A 21579-nucleotide genomic window follows, 5' to 3' on the forward strand; every position below is an offset into this window, starting at 1 on the left:
TGATTTATGCTCGTAGTCAGAAGAATCGGAGGGCCTGCAGAGGAGGCAGCCTGAGCAAGGCGATGGTGAGACAGATGCTCTCAGTGGGCTTGCCGGGGCTGGCAGGCTCCAGCCAGCTCAGGTGCAACCTGGACATTTAAGTGCTGAACTCCTAGTGCCCAGACTCCAACACTTGGATGTGCATATAATTTGTGATATTATATGCAACGTACACAATGAATAAACTGTCAAATGCGGGCCAACATCATGTGCACAACGCATACGTTCCCTACACACAGGCTCTGTGTGTGTGTGTGTGTGTGTGTGTGTGTGTGTGTGTGTGTGTGGTCTCCACTCAGCATCAATGTGAAAGGAACTCTGTCTGTAGAATTATTATTATGCATGTGGAAACACTCTATAGCTTAAGGCTGCATGGCCCGGGAAATATTTAGCCCAGGTGTGGCTAGTGACGGGTGACAGGACTTCCTAACAATTGGATCAATATTAAAGATTGCACAGTGGGATTAGGAGAAATGCACCTCAGCAGAAAACCGACATCTCTGTCAATTATATTAATTATTTTTCGGATACATGGCACGCTTTCAAGGCATTTCATCCTGAGAAAGCGTTTGAATATTTGAGAGGAAAATGAATGGGGGACAGATAAGAAGAAGAATCCCCAAAGGAGATCAACTGTTTTGAAATCAATCCTTAAAAATACTTTTCCAGAATTCCGCTCCATGGCCCCAACAATAACAATCTGGTAAAGATTATGGTATTGGTTGAAAGGGTAGATAAACCTAATTACAGCTATTGATGACGAATTACTGCTCCTCTGATCTCTAAGAGAGGGCCTTAGCCAGCATTTGCCTGGTCAGCATGCAAGGCTGACGGAACACCGACAGAGAAGAGAGCCACTCCAAAGATCTGCGTAGAACTCTGATCACACATCCTCTTCAGTCCATTATGTGGAAGGCACAGAATTCAGACGCCAGCAAAAGGGACAGGCAGCCCAACACATAAACTTCAAGCTCTCTGGGATGAATCTCTTTACTTTCAACTCCCAGACATGGGAAGGTCAAAGGTAGATCTACCTGTGAGAATTAAAGACCCTGGCATCCCTTTAATTAGGTAAGAGTATTCAAAGACATGCAAATTCCCAAGAAGCCACTTTGCAGATGAGAGTTATGGCATTCTGTGGGAGGAGGTGGCCAGTGGGCTTTTTTTTTTTTTTTTTTCAGCTATCCTCCACTAAAAGAGCATTTTTGAAAAGAAGCAAATGGAATACATCCTAAGTCATTCAGAATGCCTCTGGACCTGATGGTTCTCCCGAGAGAAAAAAAATCAGATAATCTGACGTCTTCACAACGGCATCCAAATCCCTTTTCTAACTTCATTAAGCTCCAGCACTTAAAAATCATCCGTACCAAGTACTTTAATTAGAGACAAGCAGGCATAGGAAGGGCTCAGTAGTACATCCACCTAGGAAGTGAAATGCATGGGGTGGGAGCGTGGGGGTCTGTAACTCATCCAATGTGGCCCACTGGTAAAGGGACAAACAGCAATGCTGACACATCCTTCCCCAGCCTCCCAAATTAATGGATGGGATTGTGTGCCAGGGCAGTAGAGAGAAAGATTGAAACATCATGCCCGACCTCATCAGTACACTGGGATTTTAAGGTTTTCTGCACAGAAGGGGTAGGAAGGAAATGAAGTTTGAAGTTAAACTGACAGCCAAGCCATTTGTACGGCACATACCTGATTTTCCCCTTTTACTGCCTTTCTTTTCTCTTTCATTCATCTTTTCCTCTTTCTCCCAGACCTCAGAAATCCTTCCTCCACTCCCTCACGCTTCACCATGGACACCCGTGCCATGAGATAACCCGGTACAAAACCAGCATGAACTGGCAGCTTAGGTGCCACACAGAACTGCGATGACATGTATTTGATAGTCCACAGTCCATTCGAAAGTGGAAGAAAGGAGATAGGCTAGGGAAAGAAGAAAGAATGAAAGAAAATCCCTCTTCTCTTCAGCACAAACAATCAAATACTTCAGCTCCCCAGCTAGGGAAATGGCTTTGACAAGAACTTAAGGAATCCAGAACTGCACTGACAGCCCAGGCTATCATTACCTTTAAGCCGATGTTATCAAAGCTTAAAACAGCTATAAGTTTTCAGGGAGAAACATAAAGTGATATGTTTTAGATAGAGGTGAAAGTCCCTTCTTCCCCAATGGTCCCTACATTTTTTATCCTGTTAGAGCTGGAGGAACACATTAGCATGGGCAAAACTGACTGTAGACACGGTAAAGTCACACATGGGAAAAAGCGAGTACCATCCAGTTGAAAAGCAATCCCAGGGATGCAAGGTCATTTGGTCCATGACAGACTTTCTGCTGTCTTCCCACAATTCACAGAGGGGTCTCTGTGAGTCTGGCAGGTTATGCTGACCCTGCCTGTTACCTTCAGCTCTCCCGGGCACACGAAGGGGCTCAGGCCGGAGTCACATGGCGCATTATGGAGGACCTCTGGCCCTAGCGAGTCACCGACAGAAAGCAATGTGAAGACATCCCAGGCCTGCTGTGAACACAACACTCTTTCATAGCAGAGGGAAAAGCAAAACCAGAGGCAGAGCAGGAAGAGGACACTTAAGACCAAGCAGAACCAACGGGTGTGTGGTGGGGCAAAGCCAGGTGCTAAACATCTGGGTGGGGATGGAATCACCACAGTCAGAACGGCAGCCAATACACATGTGTCAGAAATCCAGCTGGGCATCCAAAACAGGAAGAAACTTACACTCTCTGTGCAGAGGAATGGGAACAGTGGCTGGGCGTGGGAGAAGAAATGGTGATGGCATCACTGTCCAGCTACCTCACGCACATGCATGAAAATGTCACAAAGCCATTTTAGAGATGGAGGCGAACAGAAACATTTTTAAAGGAGAAACTTACGTGTCATTGGCAACCCAACAACCTGATAATTCCGTACTGAATGACACAGAGAGGGTCACCAATGGTGTTTGTTTTAGGTCCTTGAATGTTGCATAGTATTTCACTACTCCTGGAATTTTGCAATGTGAAAAAGAATGGCTGGCTATCCTTTTCTCCTCCATTTCCCTTAGCCTTGAGTTTCCTTAAAAATATTCAGCTTTGCCGGGCGGTGGTGGCGCACGCCTTTAATCCCAGCACTCGGGAGGCAGAGCCAGGCGGATCTCTGTGAGTTCAAGGCCAGCCTGGGCTACCAAGTGAGTCCCAGGAAAGGCACAAAGCTACACAGAAAAACCCTGTCTCAAAAAAACAAAAAAAAAAAAAAAAAAAAAATTCAGCCTTGGATGTAGCTCAGTGGGTAGAGTGCTCAGATATAAAGCCCTGAGTTCAATCCTCAGGGTCCTATAAAAAAAGCACAGCGGTGCATGTTTATAATCCTAGCACTTGAGAGAAGGAGACAAGAAGAGTGTCCTAATGAGTCTGAGGCCAGCCTGGGCTACAGAAGTCCTTCTCAGAAACAAACAAATAAACAAATGGGTTTTAAATTTTATTTTTAAAGGAGCAAAAACAAATGAAGCACAGTATCTCGGGTTTGCCTGCCAGAAGACTTTTTATCGGGACATTCTCCAGCTGTGAGGGAAGGAAGACAGAAGAGACAAGGTCTATGTAAGCCCTAATTCCCTGCCCATTAGCTGCTTTCCGATGTGCAAATGACTCTGGTCTCCCAGGACTGCTTAAGAGTTCAGCTGACTCCAGCCCTGTCTCCTTCTGGGTTTCCGGGTTAAAATCAATGCATTAACTGAGGCCGCTAGTCAAACTCAGTAACTGTAAGTTAGTAAGTAAGCATGGTGAGGAGGGAATGAATTCTGAGCTCTAGAATCTTGGGAACTTTTAAAAAAGGCTAGTTCCCAAGTGACATTAAAATAGAAGTAGAATTTCTTGTGGGGGGCTTCCCACCTTAATAAAACTTCAGATAGGTTTTCACTGCTGAAGCACAAACCAAACAGTTAAAGATTCATTCTAACAGGAGATTCTCCAACACCTCTTTGGGCACATGACACTGGGACAGAATTGTTGGCATTTTACTTTATCACCATTTGTGACATTTAGTTTTTATTTATTTTTTCTGCAGTTATCTTCTCCAGGTACTAACTGATGACTTCTGGGGAGTTCTAGAGAAAGTTCTAGATCACTGAGAAATGTATTCACAAATCACAAACCAGGACCTGTTAATATGAGAGAGTTAAAACAATGCTACAAACAGGGTATGGGATCACCAGGCGACAGCACTCGCATTTCTCAGAGGCAGGCGCTGGCCACTACCAGAGTCTCCGCCACTGAACAATGGGCTACCACCAAGGGCTGGGTAGAGATCTGAATTGCCTACCCACTATTCAAAGCATTTCTAAGAAATAGTAAGAACATTCTACCCAACCTTTAAGAAATAATTTTGGGGGTAGGGTGTTGGAGAGATGGCTCAGCAATTAAGAACACGTAAAAGGACTCGTGTTCAGTTCCCAGCACACAAATCAAGCAACTCACAAATGCCTTTAACTCCACCTCCAGGGAATCTGACACCCTCTTCTGGCCTCTAAGAACACCTGCACTCACATGCAGACATACACATAATTTCAAATAAAATATTTTTAAAGAATATTCTGGTTTTGTAGAGAGTAACACATGCATAAATGGGAGAATATTACCAAAGGATGACTCTGGAATTTTTAATAGCTGCTAGCAGTGAAATCACCCTCTCAAACAAAAAATTCCTTGTCACAAAAGAAAGAAACAGCATAGAGCAGTAGCTTCCTTAAACCTTAAATAACAGTGTATCTCTGAACACTTGTGAGATTGAGATTAAACTGAAATGCTTCTTGATGAATATCAAGACATCACATGGGCTATAGAAGGTTGGGTACACAGTGGAGTCCTGGTTTTACCATTTCCCATATGGCTAATGTTGGGAACATTATTTATAGGACTGATAAAATACAACTCGGTTTTCTCATTTATACTCACTATCTCCTCCAATGTCTACAGGGAAAATCAGATGAAAATCAATGTCAGCCCTCACCCCTTCTTTTTCCTTTGTTAGCATTTTAGTATACTATCTGAGAGATCAAACCAAATAAAGTCAATGACACATGACTACCGAATCAAACTACTAAAATCAAATCAAATAAAGTCAATGACATGTGAATACCAAATTCCACTTGGTCCTGGCCCCACATGTATGAAGGAAACTGTATGTGTGTGTGCATAATTTAGATAGTATTGTTAGTTAAAAATATATTATTAATGGAAACACTGTTTCTGTACCCAACTTCTAAAAATGGAACTTGAGAGAATGCAAAAGTAGGCTAAAGGGGAGGGTCAGCTGTACTTTATTGAGCATCTATTATGCAATCATTATTGAATTAAGTAAGGATCAAGAGGGATGAAAATAGAAATGGAGAGAGTGTCCCTTCACACATGGTTTCTATTTTGCTCTGTGATACATTTGGTGCAGAGCAGAGAGGTAAAACTTCATAGTATCAGCTCAAATTTTCTAAATGCCACTAAGTGATAGGCATGGTAACAAGGACATCACTCAATGCTCCTCTTTCAGTCTAAAAAAAAAAAACCCTCCCAGTATATTTCAAAATTTCAAACTCCATTTCATAGATAAAGTCTAAAAAGATAAAGTTGCTGGAAGCATATGGGTTTGTGGTTGACTTGCCTAGTGTGCTGGCACCCTGGGTTTTGATCTCAACACCATAATTATAATAGTAGTAATAATAATAATTTAATTTGTTCAAAGATAAAGTAACCTGTTGGGTAGGCAGGCTGGACTGGAGCCACCATCCCCTCCTACAGCCATCAGCCAGGTGGGGTTGTTTAATTTATAAGTAAAATTAAAAGTTGAATCTGCAGTCACAGTGAGTATGTTTCAAGGATTCAAGGAATCATTTCAGATTACCTTTGACCCCAGAGATTGTGTTTCTTATTTATATGTCATACTTCCTGTTCTGGAAAATGTAAAGTCAAAGCAATAAACCATATGTAACAGACAAAAGATGATGGTGAATTAGGAACAGAATTAAGACCTCTGTGAACTGAACCATTATGATTAGAAAGACCATGAACTCTGGGGACAGAAACATCCAACACATTCACTCTCTGTGTGTGTGCATTTCTTTCTCTCTCCATTCCCCACATTTCTTGTGGTGGATGCTCAGAATGTCACCAAAGACGGCCTCAGACTTCTGGGCTCCAGTCATCCTTCAGCCTCCGCCTCCCAGGAATCCGGAAATAGAAGCACATAGCCATTCCTGACTGTGCCATGTTCATGTTTAACATCGACCCCATGCTTGAGAAAGCTAACACAAAGGGTGAGTGGGTGAATAAAAGTGGCCAGATGAAAGTCATGATGTGGACCTAAAATGTGTATAAACTGGATTGACAGGTATAAAAGAGGTCCTAGGATGAATAAGGTCCATCCCAGTTCTAGATATTATTAAGAGTAGAGTGCATCTGTGAGGGAAGCAGTGACAAACATGTCTATAGACCAAACCACCAGTCAGGAATCCAGTTTCCTTCCAAATTTTTCGCAATTGTGCAGGAATTGATACTAACCCAATACCGAAGTGAGAGGAATTTGATATTTACCTGGCTTGATAAACATTGATGAAATCAGAACCAAATCCTGGTGAAAAGTAGAAGCAATGTACAAAGTTGCCCAGGCACAGTAACCAATCTCATTTTTATATATTCTCTGCCTTTCATTCTTATACATTCAAGAAATCTAAAACGTTGAGAAAAATAGTCTGTATATATTAAGATGATGACTAAATAGTTCCTAGAGGAAAGAGGAAAGGAAGAGTGAGCAAAACAGAAGAGGCTGTGAGTCTGCGGTCAAGGAAGGTCACAGTGTTTTAGCTTTGCTTTACCTTCCATTTCATCTACAAAGGACAGTGCCTTTAAAATAGAGTACATCCTACCAGCCCCATCAACGCTGGGTCCCCATGACGCCTCCTGCTTCCCAAACCTTGTGTGCATCCTTCTCTCTTAATGGCATGACTCATGTTCATGTCATTCAGCCAAGTAAGGTAAAAGTGAGTCTATGAATCGGCTTTACATCTGAAGTCCCTCCCACCTGAGAGATAGCTAAGACTGAGCCCCGGTGTGCTGTCTGCTTGGATAACATTGAATAGCAGTGGCAAGTCCTCAGCCGCTGTTCTGGTAGCCACAAAGCCACCCTGGCTCTCAGAAGGCACAATCTGCTGTTGCCTTTGGTCTGGTTTGCCAGGAAGCCCAGGATGGACTCCCCACCAGCACCATCAGGCTCAGGGAATTTGGCTAGCACCAGGCACCTAGACTTCTGCCAGGTAATTGGCTTTGGGGAAGCCGCTGACCTACTCTCCACTGAGTGGCTTTTGTGGACCTGGAACCCAGCCTGCCTCTCATCATTGATCAACCTTGGCCAAGCCAGCTGGCTTGCTCCTTTGCAGACAGCTTGCCTTAGGGAAGCTGGTTGGTGGCTTCACTCTCAACCTACTAAGCGAGATGGGGGGAGGAAGAGAGAGGGGGAAGGAGAGAGAGAGGGAGAGACAGAGACAGAGGCAGATAGAATAAGAGAGAGAGAATAGTCTCACTGTTGACTATGAAAGACTGAAGAGAATCATGATAATACAGAGTGTAGGGGGCTGACAAGCTACACAGCTTCAACAGGGAAAGGGGCACACCAGGTATGGAACCCACAGAAGTAAAACTATAAATGAAGCACTTTGTTAAAGGAGCCATATGAAATACAAAACCAGAACTCACGAATTCACATTAAACTGTATCCAGCTCATACACACACACACACACACACACACACACACACACACACACACACATCTCCCTGGATGAGAATTATGAGAACATATTATCTGAAAACTTGTAAGAAAAAATACACTATACCAGAGTCTCACAGAGTCCTGCCCACCCCCAGTGCCCCCTTTCCCCGCCTCACCACTTACTCTACTGGCTTTTCTCTGAGCAAATGGTGAAGCAGGTTTCCATACCCCCTTGGGGCAGAATCCATTGGAGATATTTTATAATTCAAAAGGAATAAAACTGTAACGTTTTAGATCAATGTTGGCTTCCTGCTTCATGCTCACCCGTGGAAATGACAAATGGAGCACAATCAAACAAATGATTAGCTTTTAATAGTATTCTAATTAATATAAGGGAAAGGAGTGGGGAAACTTACGCCCTATGATTTCCATCATCTTTTGCGTCCTGTAGGACAGGAAGCATGTTCTTGGGAGAATTCTTGGTGTTGTGTTTAGTTAGCCCACATGCTGTCTCACTTCAAGGTTAATTGTGGTTTTTTAAAAGAAAGTATATCTAAATATGCAATTATCTCTGAGACCCACGAGTATATGGAGCTTATGTAACTTTCTTATATGGAATTTTGTATACAATAATAGGCAAATCTCTAAAATACCAGTATTAAAATTTTCCTCCTTTATAAAATGGACAAGATTTGAATATCCCAGCTGCACATCATGGCCAGATCTTCAAACTACCAAGGTAGAAGGCACTCAAGTATATTCCTGTCTGCAAAGACTCATTTGGACAGAATGTTCTCAAGTTCAAGTTCTAGAAACTGTCCCAAAGAATGAAATTTTGTTACAAGGTGAAAATTTCTTCTCTGCTCCAATTTGGATTGAGATAAAATGTCACAGACTATCTGACACAGACAAAGACCCGTGGAAAAGCTTTGTGGGGAAACCACAATTCGAGTATTTCTGATTTGCTTCCCATGCCTGATCTTATGTAGGAAGTTTTCCAGTCAAGGTGTGCTGTGGGATGTTCTGTATGTCACATGTGTTGCTGATTAGTCAATAAATAAAACACTGATTGGCCATTGGCTAGGCAGGAAGTGTAGGCGGGACAAGGAGAAGAATAAAGCTGGGAAGTGGAAGGCTGAGTCAGAGAGACACTGCCAGCCGCCACGATGACAAACAGCATGTGAAGATGCCGGTAAGCCACGAGCCATGTGGCAAGGTATAGATTAATGGAAATGGATTAATTTAAGCTGTAAGAACAGTTAGCAAGAAGCCTGCCACGGCCATACAGTTTGTAAGCAATATAAGTCTCTGTGTTTACTTGGTCGGGTCTGAGGCTGTGGGACTGGCAGGTGATAGAGATTTGTCCTGACTGTGGGCCAGGCAGGAAAACTCTAGCTACAAATGGCGTCCAACGTGGGGCAAGAGTTTCCACCTAAAAACTGAGAAAAAAGATTCTAAAACGGAGCTAAAAACAGCTCCCTAATTGTCTCTCTCAAATGAGCGGCAGCTGCTGAATTGAGCTACTGGCTGGTTCCTGGTGTGCGCACTCGACCTGCAGTTTGGCGGGAATGAGGCCTCTGCAAGTGGCACATTAAGCTGCATGGTGGATTTAGACTTTGCTAGTACAAAACCAAAAAAAAAAAAAAAAGATGAATATTACACAGAGAATCTGGATTGTGTTGTCTTTGGGATTTTTAACTGCAGAAAAACATTAAAACATTTGATCATAAAAGATGTTGAGTTATGCCAAAATGTATATTTTAAAGATACCTTGGCTTCAAAATTTGGATATAAGGATATGTTGCTTTGGAAAAGAGTCTCTTTTGTTCCCACAGAAAGCCAGAGGCTATGGATTTGTTCAAGATTAAGATATATCAGGTTTGACCAGCCAAGACCCCCTGAAAGGTCTCCGATGACACCATGGCCCAGATGATCCAACATCCAGAACTGTTTGAAGGCATCTGACTCAGACAATACAGCCTCATGGACTATTCCATAATTCTAAAATTTTCTTTGTTTCCCCATAAGATACAGCGCCCCCCTCGAGCAGGAAGTAGTAAGAGAAGCTACGCCCAAATTCCCAAATTATATGTAATTTTACTTTGTTAAGGCTGAGTCAGAGAGATACTGCCAGCCGACACGATGACAAACAGCATATGAAGATGCCGGTAAGCCACAAGCCATGTGGCAAGGTATAGATTTATAGAAATGGATTAATTTAAGCTGTAAGAACAGTTAGCCAGAAGCCTGCCATGGCCATACAGTTTGTAAGCAATATTATTCTCTGTGTTTACTTGGTTGGGTCTGAGTGTCTGTGGGACTGGCAGGTGATAGAGATTTGTCCTGACTGTGGGCCAGGCAGAAAAACTCCAGCTACAAAGGTTCCCTCCTGTCAGATGACTGTAGCTTGTGTCAAATTGACATAAAACCACTCAGCACATATAAATAATATAGTTTTAAATTTTAAGAAGAAAGTTCTAATGTCAGAAAGTTTGTAGATTAACATGAAAGTGAAGCAAAGGACCAAATCCTTCAAGAGGACACAATACAGAGCAAGTCCATGTGCATAAGCATTGTCAGGATCAAAGAGCCAGACTAGTTACCACAGAGCTCAGAAAGGCTTTCTGTAGCCTGTAGGTTCCCTGGTCAGCACTCCTATTATTCAAAAGTTGGCCAAGGTACAGCTCTACGGTAGAGTTCTTGCCTCCCATGTGAGATGCTCTAGGTGGTTTTAATCTCCAGATGGGAAAAAAACGAATACATAAAACATAAAACAACAAAATATTATTCTAAAGTTTATATGGAAATCTGAAGGACCTCAGAGTGGGAAGTCCACCCTAAAAATATTCATGTCCAATCCTCACATGATATTTGGAATTCTTTCAGTTAAAACAGCTCTCCTAATGCAAGAAAAATTCTTACTGTCTTCTGGATATTAAGGACACGAAGTATCCAAATGTGGTGGTACACACCTTTAATCCCAGCATCCAGGAGACTGGGGTGGGGCAGATCTCTGTGAGTTTGAGGCTAGCCTCATCTACATAGAGAGCTCCAGGCCAGCCAGAGCCACCAAGTGAGATCCTGTCTCAAATAAGCAAACAAAAACAAAAAGTAAAAACAACAACAACAAAAAGTACCCAAGTTAGTTTAAATCCAACAGTAACAACAAAAGGTGGGCATTTAAATATTTTTTTAGAGCTCAGTTTCTCATAATCCACAGCCTCTGAAGGGCTATAAGTAGCTGGGCCCGAAGCATATGCCTGTCACCCCACATTTGGGAGGCAGATTCAGAAAGATTCCTTGGGCTAATGATTAAATTCCAATCTAGCCTGAGCTACCCAATGAGTTCCACACTGGCTTGGGATACCATGTAAGACCACCCCCTAAAAAAATATAGTAAGAAAAAAATCATTCTGAGCTAAATATATACTTAGTATCCCTATAATTCATAAAGGGAAAATCTCTATTAGATAAACAGGATGGGTGATAGACCCAGTGTTCCTGCTATAAATTCAAGTTCCCTCTATAGTGGAAGAAATTTGGAAGATTCATGATTTCTCTAAGTTTCACTTCCTCTGTGCAAGGGGAAAGCACCTACTGCGTACTTGTGTATGTGTGTGCATGTATGTGGGGGGTGGTTGTGATCATTGTAAGGACCAGCCAAAAAATAAGAATCCAGTCACAGCCCACAACATACAGCCTAAGGCATTAAATCCTCAAGACATGGCTGCTAGTGTTACCTTCGACACCTTGGCTATTCATTTTGACACAGATTATTCCAGTTGCAAAGCCACAAAAAAAAATTTTTTAAAGGAAGAAGGAAAAGAAAAGAAAGAAAGAAAGAGAAAAGAGGCCATCTGGTAACATAATGTCTACACACAGAATAAGTTTCCGTGGCACTGTAGATCCATTCCCAAATGGCTCGAATGTCAAGACAAAGCTCACAGACAAGGTGCTCTCTGCCACTGCCTATATTATAACTTGGGAGTTGTGTTTAATGTTCTGCATTAATGAGGGGACTGCTTGGGACGGGATTACAACTGTGACTGTAGGAAACACCAGGGAGGTCAATGTAGTTCTATTAACTGTCACCCGGTACAGAAATATTTTCCGTGAATACCATTAAAGCCTTCTCCTCTCCTTTGTTCTGCTTTTTGAAGGCAGTAGGAACCCAAACTTCCCTAGCAATAATTTCTGGTTTAGACTTGGCAGCATAATGATATTAGACTTGAGGGGGGGAAATCACCTTGGCAATGTCTTCTTGGGAGATTTTTTTTAAATTGTTTTTTTTTTTTTTTACAAAAGAGATTTTGTTAGGATAAATTACTAAGCAGACTCATTCAGAGGGTAGAAACAAACCCACTTGTTACTAAATGATCCTGCTAGCTTTATATTTTTTAAAAAGGGAACCTGCCTGGAAAATGCTACACCCTCTAAATGGCCATTTGATTGCAATGGGAAATGTGGAAGTGTGGGGTAATTAGAGAAGGGGCTGTTCTGGGCACCATTTGCTGAAAGGGCAAACCTAGAAGATACTCCAAGCTCCCTGGTCATGGATGGACCAGGGGAGAACTGGGGCTGCAGCAGAAACTGTCCTGGGATAATTCTTCTTTATATTCTGGGGTGCAGGACAACTGAACAGAGAGATAATCAGTGGCTACGTAAATAAATCCCTAACTTATGCTCTGTCCCACATATCTGTGCACACACTTCTCTCTCTCTCTCTCTCTCTCTCTCTCTCTCTCTCTCTCTCTCTCTCTCTCTCTCAGGGTTGGCAATAGGCGGCTTATACCCTGAGATCATTGGTCATCCCTGGAAGACCTTCTTAACACAGTAACAACCATCCCATCGCCCACACTGCTACCATTCCATCTGCTCAAAGATTACCTAAGTACTAACTCAGTTCTATAACTCCACAAGTCAAGTCAAAGTTGAAGACTTTATGCTACATGTGGACTGACAATTCTTGATGCATTTAAGATCCATCAGGCTGGAAAACTTAAACCATGATGGCATGGCCCTGTTAAGACATGACACCCTCAAGCTTGCCATTAATGACCTAAAACTCTATTTCAACTCGGCATCCAGAAATCATGCTCTAGTGCTGTGGGATGGTCTGTATGTCAAATGTGTTTCTGATTGTTCAATAAATAAATCACTGATTGGCCAGTGGCCAGGCAGGAAGTATAGGCGGGACTAACAGAGAGGAGAATGGAGAGAACAGGAAGCTGGGGGAGAGAGACACTGCCAGCCGCCATGATGAGAAACAGCATGTGAAGATGCCGGTAAGCCACGAGCACCCATGCGCACCTATACACATACAAAAACATTCATTCATACATATACATACATTGCAAACACACACACAAAACTGTGGAAATGTAAAGAAATATTTTCTTTTCCTATTTGTTTGATCTGTGCACAAATAAAGGCTAAGCTTTCTCATGAACATTTGAACAAAATTTCACTTACAGATGTCACAGATGTTCTTCTATGAAAGTCTTGGGAAAGCACCCTGAAAGCCACTGACATTGGGCCAGGCTAGACCTCAGGGCCGGGCAGAACCAGAGAAACCTCTGGCTACAGACACATTTTACATGGAGCAAGATCTTGCAGCAGGTCAATATGATACACATATGCATCATATACATATTCATATACATCATATCACATGACGCCCAGGTTAAGGCTCCTGGCATCTCCTGCTTATCACAGCCCAGACTATGTCCACTGAGCTCTGAAACTCTTGTTTATCCTAAGAACCTCTACCAGCAAAATCCAGCAAGTTGGGGAAACATCATAACTCATCGCCCTTCCAGGAAGCAAATCCAGGAATCCATTCAAATTCAAAGCCTTGAGTCTAGGTCCATCTGACCCCAAAGGCTGAGCCTTACTGTCTCTGGCAGCATTAGCTGACATGGGACTGCTCCTTTCTCTGGGCCACAGGGCATGGTGGGTGGGGCACATCTGGTCCCTTCTTGGTAGCAGTGCTGAGGATGGAACACAGGAAGGAGCATATGCTAAGCTGTCCACAGCGCCCCCTGCAGTATCTTCTTCAATATCCACAACTCAGATGTTGAGCCTCATAGTTAAAAAGCTTCAGTAGCAAGTTTTGGGGAGGGGTTGTCTTGTTTTTGGTTTTTCTGAAAGTGGGGTCTAATGTAGCCCACGCCAGCCCTGAATTGATCTTCCTGCTTCTGTCTCCCAAATGCTGGGACTACAGTCACGTGCAACCACACCTAGTAGTAGTTGTTACTTTGTTTGTTTGTTTTAATGTCAAAAAGGGAACTAACTCCCTTGGAATAAAATACTGAAACTGGTCCTCTGTATTGCCTGATTCGTCCGCACTTTTGTACAGACCCTGCCCTGGCTGGGCAATACGCTGCGTGCAATTCGAGAGTGAGGAAAGGCACAGGCTGGCAGGCTTTAGTCCCAGCACAGGAGGCAGAAGCAGGAAGATCTGTGATTGATGCCAGCTCCTTCTCCAAAGTATGTTCCTGGCCAGTCAGGGCTACTGACTGAGATTGTCTCAAGAAAGGAAATACACACAAACACACACATACACACACACACACACACACACACACACACAGAACCATAACAAAACAACGAAACAAAAAACAAAACATGGATTGTCAATGTGAAAAAACAGGAAAATCTCATTCAAGTCTTTGATGGATTCTATCCCTCCACAGAATTATTGCCGCTTTCTTGGAGCGGCTCCTTTTGTGATCAACAAAGAGAAACCAAACCAGTGTACCATGACATAGCCTTTACATGACCAAGGAGATGGCGCTAATTAAAAGTGCTTGACCAGATTCCCAGGTCCACTTTGAGCAGTTGTGGAGGGGGGTGCTTCTTTTTTTCCTACAAATAAACAATTTGAAAGTTGGGAAGAGTTAGAGAAAGAAAGAAAGAAAGAAAGAAAGAAAGAAAGAAAGAAAGAAAGAAAGGAAAAGAGGAATGCTGACAGCAGATATGCTACAGAGGTGTTTCCTCTGACATCCAGTGTGGGAGAAGACTGGAAAAATAATGCTGGTCCATCAGGACACTTAGCAGCCCAGGAGAGTAGCAAGAGGGACAAGGGGCTTGTTAGTGTGCTGGATGGTGCAGACATGGTAGCATCTGCTCAGCAGCACTTCTCTGAGTTTTGTTATTGTGTGACTTTTTTTCCCTCTCCAACACTAGTGTTGACAACCCTTCTGTTTGTTTCAACTGGTAAGGATTTTTTGGTGTGAATGAGCATGATCGTCTGTGTGTGTGTGTGTGTGTGTGTGTGTGTGTGTGTGTGTGTGTTCCTGTGAGTATATGTGCACTTATTCATGTGTATGCATGTTTCCATGTGTGTGCTCACCTATGCATGCATGCACATATAAGTGAGAGAACACAGACTGTGGGTGCTCATGTGTGTAGAGACTAAAGGTCAATGGCAACTGTCTTTCTGAATCACCTCTCTATATACATATATATATATATATGTGTGTGTGTGTGTGTGTGTGTATGCATATGTATGTATGTATGTGTGTGTGTGTGTGTGTGTGTGTGTCTATTTTTGGTGGCAGGGTCTCTCATCAAACCTTGAATTCATATACAGACAAGACTTGCTAGCCAACAAGCCCCTGGAATTATCTTGTCTACACCTTGTGAGTTCTAGGATTCCAGGCCTCTGCTATGCCCACTTTTTGTGGATTCTGGTGAAATAAACTCAGGTCTTCATGCTTGCATGGAAAGCATCTTAGTGACCTAGTCACCTCCCAGCTTCCTTAACTGGTAACAAGTATTTGACTCAAAAATTCTAATCCGGGGTCTGGAGAGGTGAATCAGCCATTAAGAGCACTTTTGCTCTTCCAAAGGACCTGAGTTCAGTTCCCAGCACCCAAGCTGAGCAGCTGGCAGTCACCTGTAACCTCAGCTCCAGGGGACCTTACACCCTCCACTGGCCTCTAAGGACAACTGTCCCCTTGTGCAGATACCAAGATACATGATTAAGAATAAAGGAGATCTTTTTTAAAAAATCTAATCTCAAGCATCAAGCCTAGTTCACTTAGATTTCTAGTGCCAGCTTATGGGGAGACAGAAGCTATGGGCATTTATTCCTGTGTCTTAGTTTACCCACAAAGCCACTCATTCCCTTTCCCTCCTGGGCCGACACTTACCTATCTTCTCACAGAGACACACCTCAATTAGTAGAAATGCCAGTCAGTATGACTAAGAATTACCATTTTTAAAACAGTCAAGGCCCCATTTTTCTATAAGCCCGCTTTTTAATGAAAACCTCCTTCATTCCCTCCCCTCAGGCAGTACTTTATGGTACACTTGGCGAACTGAATAAAAGATACCTGTTAAAGCAAGGAAGGCTTCCATCGAGGCTGTTGAAATCTGATTTCATCTCAGATACGAGAACTAATGTTGTTTTTTGTTTAACTAGATTTTGTCTGTCAATTTCCAGACCTGCTGTGCCGTCCGCCTGTATGGACTGCTGTGGTCAACACGGGGGTTGTAGTAGCAAATTTTATTATGGACTGGTAATTGAATTGAACAGGTTTACATTTGAATAGATTTACTACACCATGATCCCTGACATACTGCACGGGACTCAAATCCCTGCACATCCATAAAGATACGTTTAAGAGGGTATCACCCTATCCAGGCCTAGGGAGCGAGCCTTGAGCCACAGAGATGCCCAAGCATAATTGTGCATTTATATGCAGGGTGAAATGCAATATTTTACTGTATTCTTTAAGCAGAAAAGAAAAGAAAACAATATCCACATTTACGCACACCATCCTATCTCTGCTTTAAGGGTAACGGGCTCAGAGAAACAATATTTTGCCACCCGCGTGTTCATGAGGAAGTAAATGGGAAATAAATTATTTTTTGAGCATGGCAGCAACGGCAGCACTCCCCTGGAAAACACATCCTCTGAAGGCGTGCTAGCAAGTGCTGAAGAGGTGCGAATCACAGATAAGCACAGCCCAATTTACTCCGAGCAACAATGTTTAATTAAAGGCCTCTCACACATCTGCCTTCACTCTCCCTTCAGACGCTCTCCTAGAAACTATGAGAAACATGATCTAAGAAAGAAGACGTGTCCCTGTTCATCTTTAAAGTTGAAACAGCAATCAGATGAGTAAATTACAGTATTGAAATCAAACTAATCAAAAACTCCCATCTCCCTAGAAATGGGGGCGTGTCTCTACACACTTCACTGTTTGAAAACAAAATCGGAATCTGAGGTGTACTCACAGAAGGCTTTCGCTGATACACGACTTCCATTACATTTAGACAAATGGATTGCTTTTAAACATAATATTTCTTCAATTTCCAGGGGTTTGCAGCCTTCCACTAACCGTTATGTTTGAGCACAAGTTTAGTTTAAATCTCCCCAGAGTAAATGGTAACATAGACATAACCAAGACCAAAACCCAACTGTCCATCACTTATAACATTCTGAATTATGTTTTTATGGGATTTCTACAGCATGGGGGGGGGGTGTCTACCCTGTGAATTAGTATCTGTATGCTATTCTACCAGAGGGCTTAAGGCATTGGCTAAGCAAACTTAGAACCTTAAAATAGTTTATCATCACCATCATCATCACCAGAAGCTAAAGCAGCAGTTCTCAAACTGTGGATCTCAACCCCTTTGGGTATCAAACAACCCTTTCACAGGGGTTTCCTAAGACCATTAGAAAACACAGATTCTTACATTATGATTCATTGCAGTAGAAAAATTAGTTATGAAGTAGTAACAAAAATAATGTTATGGCTGGGCATCACCACCACATGAGGAACTGTGTTAAAGGGCCGCAGCATCAGGAAGGTTGAGAACCACTGCTCCAAAGGAATCTGGCTTGTACTTCAGTTAAGTGGGTGGGTTTGCTTTTCAGTCATGTGTTCAGCTTTGTCAAAAATTACCCTTTGCACAGTTTCATAAACATATTTACCAGCAACCAAGCAACTTGGGCAACACAGGACCTGGAAGAGTGTCTGGTGTGTGGGAGGAGCTGCATGCAAATGTAGCAGATGGGTTGGAAACCAGAGGTTGTCTGTGCAAACTCCTACTGGGACCAAAGCCCCCAGATGCGAAGTGCCCCATCCTCATTTTTATTTCCAGGGCTACCCGGTCACTAGTCATCATGAATCCCTCCTTCCTTGTCCCTGAGCTTATGACACCTATTTAAATGGGTCTGCCTCTACCATTCTTTCTCCTGACAGAGTCTCCCTCTCCCCCTCATATTCATATATCACATATGGTATATATAATCATATCACTGCATATCTTTTCCCTTTTTTTTGACATCCTATGGTGGTTACCTTCCTGCAACACTTTCAAGTTATAAGTTTGCTGACAGCTGTTTCCCAAGGAAAAAGCCAAGCTGAAGATGAGATGGAGAAATGAAGGGGTTTTACTTTTTCCAGTAGACAAATAAAGGGCAGGTGCACAGGGCAGGAGTTCCACGGCCCTGCATTCCACCGCTGTGCTCCTTCCCCTGTGATATCGTATACCAAGACGGCACTGGACAGGTACAGGCCCAGTGGAATTATGCAAATCTAGTGACTATGTATTTAGTGAGGCTCATCGTTCTCATTTGCAAATATGTGAACTTCAATTGTAAAACAAAAAGGTGAGGGGTAGAGATCTGCAATGATAATACATAAATTCTGAGGTGGCAGATCTATACATTTCTATAGATAATTAACCTAACTTTAGTTCCAAACTTCCTTCCATGAGCACATGTTCATCTTGCTGCTTTATGAAAACATCATATTCACTTTAAACTCCAATGGGCTTTCTGAATACAAAGAAAGGGTAAGCTGTGTGCAGTATGTAAAATGTATCTCTACAAATATGCATGTACAGAGATTCATTAAAAAAAAAAAAAAAAAACTCCTAGGGGTAGGTTTCTCAGAGAAAAGGAAAAATGTTACTCTACCTCCGAGCTGATGATTACTTTGATTACTTTGTCTAAGTAAGCTGAACTTTACAAATATGGTGGGGCCTCAGACATGTGGGGGCTAGCAGAGTGTCCTCCACAGCCGATGGGTTCGCTTCCTATTGCAAGAATGATCAAGTATGGAAGCTCATTCAGTGTGTTTAGCACAGGATCTACATTCCCTGGCTTTATTTTCTGTTGCTGGGTGCTATTCCCCACTGAAACCAAGCAAAGCAATCATAATGTCAAAGCATCAGCCCTATTCTACCAGAGAAAGTAAGTACTAAAGATATGTTTGGAAAATAATACCTTAAACCCAAAACTGGTTTTTAAAAAAATTGAGAAGGGGGATGCATTGTGAGCAGCCTCTTAGCTTGTCTCCATCTTCTTCCCTCTGTAAACTGTAAAGATCAAAGGACCAGGCCCATAAGCACTGTGGGGAATTCAGGTCAGATCACAACCTTCTGGTTGGTGTCAAGCTGCTAGCTATGAGGTATCAGAAACTAGGGTTTTATGGGTGTTCTGCCATCAGATTCGGGGCCCCTACTGACCCACCTTTTCTGGTTTCTATGGAACTGGTCTTGATCCCTGTTTTGATTGCCACCACCAGCCCCCCAAACGCAGAGCACAGGGTTCTGAGCAGGGCCACTTACCTTCTTTGAGCATGCCCACTTTGAGACACTTCATGAATCGGCAGGCCTGGCAGGATTTGCGTCTGCGCTTTGTGATCTCGCATTCATTCGTGGCTGGGCAGCTGTACTCGATGTTACCTACAGTGCAGAGTGGGAGGGAAAGAGGCAGTCAGATGGGCCAGTCAGGAGAGATGGAGGCACCCCAGAGAAAGGGTGAACTCTGGTACCCTGGACCCCAAAGTCATGGGAGTGAGAGACATCAGGAATGGGACAAGTGCCCCAGCAAGCTGGATATGCTGCTGTGGCCATAGAATATGCTTCTATGGGAGCAGCTTGACATAAATTAGCACTTCCAGAGAGGCTGATGCAGGAGCATTGCCCCAAGTCCAAACCAGCTTGGTCTACATAAGTTCTAGGCCAGCAAAGGCTACCCAATGAGACTCTTTCTAAAAATAGGGGGGAGGAATCTGATATGAGCCTCTTATGATCATAATCTACTTGAAAATTTCTTTTGTAATCAAAATATTCTGGAAGATTGTTATAGGATAACAAACAATCGCTAAGCAAAGTTGACCCACACCAAGTATAGTCTTCTAGAAGAGATTCCAAAGCAGCCTATGCTCATAAAAACATAAACACCAGAGGCTGGAGAGACAGGACAGTGGTTAAGAGCACTCACTGCTCTTATATAGAATGCGGGTTTGATTCTCAGCCCCCACATGGGGCTGCTCACAACTACCTATAACTCCAGTTCCAGAGGTTCCGATGCTGTCTGCTGGACTCTGCTGGCACATACAGACAAGCAGACACACACAGATACACACAAAATAAAATAACTAAACCTTAAGACAAAAAAAAAAAAAAAAAACTAAACATGCAAACAAAATGTCACATCTGGATCCCACTCTAGACTCATGCTTTGGGACAAGCTTCTTGTCCTTCGGCTGCATAAACCTCTCAGAGCCCAGGGACCCAAAGTGAGCAATTCCTGTTAGCACCTGGCATGCAGGGCAGGAACGTAACTCTTCCTGCCCTTCTAGTCAGGCAGAACCTCCCAGGATGCTCGCTGGTGGTGCTGAGGGTAAGGATGGTGGGAATAATGGCTGCCATTGCTATTATCATCTTCATGGTGCTTGTGATATTACTTGCATAATTAATTCCAAACACCATGGAACTGTAATGACAACAACTATTCAGGTTATATTTTTAATAGTAGACTGTACTGTTTTTAGCTACATGTAATAATCTGAAATGAAAAAACGTGTAGCTGGAAGATCTAAACTTTCAATGTTTCTCTGAAGACAATGAAGTGTGTGGGGTGTGCTCTCGGCAGCTACAGCCTTGTAAAGAGCTGCCTTGAAAAATAAAGGCTGTCTTCACTATCAGCCCCGTCGCAGAGTGCTTGAAGGTCTCTGGCTACTTCCTAACCCTTTCCCCTCGTGATTAAGTGCATTAGTAACCTAATGAAAATGCATCCTGCTTATTGCCCTCTTGGGAAGGGGGAGGTCATTGCACCGAATGCATAAATTGTCATAGGAGACGGTCCGGGCATAATTGCAATTTTGCTGTTCCACGCTTGCTGTACTCAGGGTCCATCGAGTCCCCTGAAACATGCGCAGATCCAAGTAATTAGCATAGAAGGCTGCCTGGGACCACAGCATTGATGAAATATTTCAGAGTTAATCACACTTTGTAAACACTGATTTATATTGACTACCTTTCTGTGGACTGATGCCTCCTCATTAAATATCACATTAGTGCTTCGCAGGACTGTTCAAAGGCTCCACTACTCGCCAACTGCTAATTCACCAGGAAGTGATACCTAGCCACTTGGAACTACAGAAAATTGGTTAAGTATGCATGACTTAAAAAAAAAAAGTCTTGAGCATTATAACTTGAGGTAAATTGACTGGCTAAATTAGCATTCTAATTCAAAGCAACTACTTTTAAAATGAGGTTAGATAATAGAAGTGATATTAACTGCATTAACAGGAATAGTCACCATCACCGTCTTCAGAAATATCACTCAGGGGCTGGTGAGATATTTCATCTGGGAAAGTGTTAGCTGCAGAAGGCTGGCCATGTGCATTCATTCCCAGAACCCATGCGAAGGCAGGAGGGAGAACCAATTCCACATCATTGTCTGCTGCTCTTCACACAGGAGCACCAGCATCCACTCTCCTCATATTAATTAATAAACACTTTTTAAGAAAAATATTACTCAGG

General features: G+C 42.8%; 1 protein-coding gene across 1 annotated transcript in view; it reads right to left on the minus strand.

The window, feature by feature from the left end:
• Positions 1-21579, minus strand: part of Esrrg (estrogen related receptor gamma) — a 176462-nt gene that overhangs the window by 131880 nt on the left and 23003 nt on the right. The window contains exon 2 of the mRNA XM_059280676.1: positions 19375-19491. Within this exon, the coding sequence (XP_059136659.1) occupies positions 19375-19491 (117 nt within the window). The remainder of the gene's footprint in view (positions 1-19374; positions 19492-21579) is intronic.

The sequence above is a fragment of the Peromyscus eremicus genome, chromosome 15 (assembly GCF_949786415.1).
Source record: "Peromyscus eremicus chromosome 15, PerEre_H2_v1, whole genome shotgun sequence".
NCBI lineage: Eukaryota > Metazoa > Chordata > Mammalia > Rodentia > Cricetidae > Peromyscus > Peromyscus eremicus.